Source organism: Atta colombica, unplaced genomic scaffold, assembly GCF_001594045.1.
Source record: "Atta colombica isolate Treedump-2 unplaced genomic scaffold, Acol1.0 scaffold38, whole genome shotgun sequence".
NCBI lineage: Eukaryota > Metazoa > Arthropoda > Insecta > Hymenoptera > Formicidae > Atta > Atta colombica.
This window is the reverse complement of record NW_017259490.1, coordinates 4817387-4821671: the sequence shown is the minus strand read 5'-3', so window position 1 is coordinate 4821671 and position 4285 is coordinate 4817387. Positions and strand designations below refer to the sequence as shown.

The 4285-nt window shown below is 29.2% G+C and overlaps 1 protein-coding gene across 1 annotated transcript in view; it reads right to left on the bottom strand.

Moving 5' to 3' along the window:
* The window catches only part of LOC108690955 (glutathione S-transferase 1-like), a 14145-nt gene extending 9890 nt beyond the window's left edge, over window positions 1-4255 (bottom strand). The window contains 5 exon segments of the mRNA XM_018198512.1: window positions 2029-2200; window positions 2588-2729; window positions 2813-2871; window positions 3159-3400; window positions 4063-4255. Coding sequence (XP_018054001.1) covers window positions 2029-2200; window positions 2588-2729; window positions 2813-2871; window positions 3159-3299 — 514 coding nt within the window. The 5' untranslated portion in view covers window positions 3300-3400; window positions 4063-4255.
* Between the last annotated feature and the right edge of the window lie 30 nt (window positions 4256-4285).

Genomic DNA, 4285 nt, shown 5'->3' with positions numbered 1-4285 from the left:
GAATAATTAATAAAAATAATTATTAAATTTTATTGTTGGGAAATAGAAAATGATGATTGAAATAAAAAATAATATGTAAAAAATAATACGTAAAAAGTAATACTAAGTAAAAAATTGCTAAATTTTTTATTTTAATTACAAAATATAAATGTGAAAAAAAATTCAAAAATTAGATAGTTTATATTTTAATTAATTTAAAACTGATCATTTTAATTATGTATCGTTAGAAGTAAAAATATTTACCTGCATAATCATGTCCATTAAATTTTCTAGTGACTATTAATGTAGCAGTGTAGCAGTGTCTACAATTTTTTTAATTGTTGTGTATGTGCGTATGTGTGTTCCATACTATTTATGATTTTTTAGCTACCATCGATATTATAATTCTTTAATTATACAATTCTATTATTATTAAAATACAATTCAATAATTATATACATTAAATATATATTTTTTCAATATAAACATGAATGCTGCATTATTTATATTTACTCTTGAAACTTAAATCGCATGAATTTTCTCTTTTTCAATGATTCATAATTTCAAAAATATTATTTATCTAATATATAAAATGATTAGTTTCAAATTAATCAAAATATAAGCTATCTAATTTGTGATTTCTATTTTTATATTTCTCTATTTTGTAATTAAATTAAAATAAAAAATCTAAAGATATATTTTGCGTAGTATTATTTTCTATTTCAATAATTATTTTCAACTTTTTAACGACAAAAAATTTAGAGATTATTTTTATAAAAAATATAAGTAAACTATATAAAATTTGAATATTACGTGCGCGATCTGTAAATATGATCTATTCGTTCATCTCTTGCTTGTGTAAAGAGGTAATGGAAAAAAACTTAGGTTTGAATAGACTTATTCTTTTCCTCATTTATCGATTCGTCATCTTTTTCTAATGCTCGATCTTTTATTGTTGTCTATAGCCACTAATATGTCTGTACTATAGCTTGTTTTCACAATAACGTTTATTCAATTCTTAACAGACTTAAAATTAATATAAAATATTATTTTTTTTGCTTTAAAGCTTAACTCTTAAACATTCATCACATATTAGACTTTTATCTTGTTTCAATGATTATTATCTATTTAATCCCAACATGCTAAAGAAGAATAATACGTTTCATGCATGTGAAAACTTTTATGCTTTGCATGACTGGACGTCACGCTGTAATTAAGAAAATGAAGTGTAATGATGACAAAGCGAGATATGCAGTACCATTGACTTTATATAATTCGCGGCTCAACGCTGCCATTATATTCTTTCAATGTTCGCAGGATGAATATTGATTCTTGTTAGCTTTATAAATTTCATCGTGAATACCATCTACGGGAAGTGTGGCTATAAAACTAATGAGAGTTGAAGTGTTGAGGAAGATAAAAGACCTATGTAATTTTTAATTACAAAACTAACTAAATTAATTTCTATAAATATATATTTTTATTAAACTTAATTTTATATATATTTTAACATTTTATTGTAGTTTTTTCCTTTATCATGTACAGAGAAAGAACTATAAATATTGCTGCAGAATATAAGCTCTAGGCGAAGGATCTGCTAGGTAAGCTAAGTATGCAATAACAACAACGCTTTGAGAGCACTTATATTATCTGGTTTATTATAACAGAGCTGTTAAAACGCCGAGGAACGCGAAGGTAAAAAGTGAATTTTAAATTCTATAAGGTATAATAATGAGATTCCATGTCTAATCTCGATCTCAGGTAAACGAGTTACTATCGATCCTTCGCTTTAGGCGTGCACAAATATCCATATTCACGTTAACTAGATTCTTGCAGGTTCGCGTGGTACATCTCGGTAAACGCTTTAACACCCATAGCGTGCACCTCCTCGAATCCGAATCTCTCCAGATTTTCCTTGCAACGCTCGTAGTACGCGGCAACGTTATCGTAACGGCTGATGTCGAAGTCAAAACACTGCAATTAAAAAATCGGCTTCGATTTATTTGGATACGACTAATCGATAAAATCATCCTTCGCGAAGATATAGACTCACTAGTACTACACAAATAGTTGTACTGATAGTGAAATCGGCGATGGTCAGATTATCACCGGTCGCAAATTCTTTGCCGTCGAGGAAAGCGTTGAGCACTTCAAACGATTTCTCTAGTTGAGCTACATCTGCTTCATTAACTGAATCCGCTTGACCTCGACAAAATGGCATCTAAACGATGACAATTTTATCCATTGTATCTCGCGCCAACAAATAATATATAAAAAAAGAATTGTATAATTTTGAATGATCCAAAAAACAGACGATATTTTTTAATGAACGTAAAAAAAAATAAATTTACTGAATACAGCTGAATAAAAACTAACAAGAAAAATCAATTTCATTAAGGATAAACATTATAATATACTGTATAATTTCGAATGTTCCAAAAATATAGACGATATGTTTTAATAATAATTAAATGATGTAAAAAAGATAAATTTACTGAATGCAACTGAACAAAAACTGATGAGAAAAATCAATTTCATTAAGGATAAATGTTGCGAATTCAATTGTAATATTAATTAATAAAATTTTAGAATAAAAATCAATGCATACATAACAATTAAATATTTTAGGCCAGAGGGTGCCACCATCGAAGTACATCATTTGATCGACTTTTGCCCTTTCTTTCGTATCTTTTGGATAAAGGGAGTCATTTCTCGCGTATTTGCTCACTAAATAAGCCATAATAGCACGACTGTAATGACACAAATTGTGAAATAATGTAATTACTTAGCATTATTGCTTGATTACAGATTAGAATATAAATCCATCGCCTACCTTTCCCATAAAATAAAACCGTTATCATCGATGACTGGTATTGTATGTTGCGGATTAATCTAAAATAAAACTAAATTAAAATTTGATTCTCAAGCATCAGTATTGTTTCACTATGTCACAGTATGTCATAATACAATAAATATTACGTACATAAAACTAAAGTGACAAATATTGTCAATAATATTGATCGTGTAAGGTTGTAAAGAACGTAAGGTTGTAAAAATATTAATGCAGTATTGTCAGTATTATTAGTTCAATATTACTGATCAATATTATTAACCGTGTCATCTTAAGAGATACTACAATAAATCTTTTGCAAAAATGAGAACAGTATAAACTGAAATACCTGTAAAAATTCCGGCTTTAAATGCTCCCCCATTGGAATGTTTACGATCTTCAGGTTAAAGTGAATGCCTAGTGCTTTTGCGAGTAATATAACAGTGCGACTAGGTGGACTTACAGGGAAGTAATAACAATCAATCGGCATCTTATTGCTGCTTGTCTTCGCTTATCTGTTTTTTTGTTGTTTTTTTACGTCTTTTTCCCTTTCTCTTGTTGTCTTCTCTGTTTCAGATTTTTATACTGCAACTTTAACCAAAGAGAAAAACTTTTTAAATTTGTAGACCTTAGATCTACATCACAGCTGCGTTCAGAAACTTCACTTGGATCTATCCAGGTGTCATTTTATCCTTGTTTAACATTCAGTGTGTAACAGGAATAAAATGATGTATTCTGAATTCTTGAACACACCTCTGTACCGCCGCTGCGTACGAATTTTCATCGTGTCTAGTTTTAAAGCAGGATGAGATATCTTTACAGGTAACTTTTCCTATCATTTCTGCACGAGACACGCATAATATTCGACAAATGAATACAATTTATTACAAACAAAAAGTTTGTAAGAAAAAAATGTCTCTCTTTAATAATTAATAAAGTCATAATAATTAAAGTATCAAAAACAAAATTGTTAAAGTGTTGAAATAATAATGAAACTGGATGTAAAAAATAAGATGGGAGAAGGTGAGAATAATTAAATTTTCTGTTATAAAGGAACAAGTTTATTATAAATGTTATTTATTAATTCAAAATATTAAATTAAGCGTTAATAGTGCAAAGGGATATTTGTAATACGCAAATAACGTGAATAGTTACATCTCGCAGCATAGCAATCGCTCCGTTCCAATTACCGTTAATGCAGTAATTCCGCTAATTAATGCGTCGTTTAAATGGCTTTCAAATGTGACCCTTACCTGTGACCCCGCTCAAACTCGACCAATTGATACGAATCGATGATACTTGCAACTGTTAGACATCAGCTTAATTAATTAGCTTATCGTTCATTCGGGCGATGTATGTTTATACCGGAAATATGTCGCTCATCACCTCTTGTAATGGTAATAGTTCATTGTAAGAATTATTCGCGACGTGTACAAAAGTGAAGAAAATGCGCGCGCACAAACGAGGCGCAAAGTT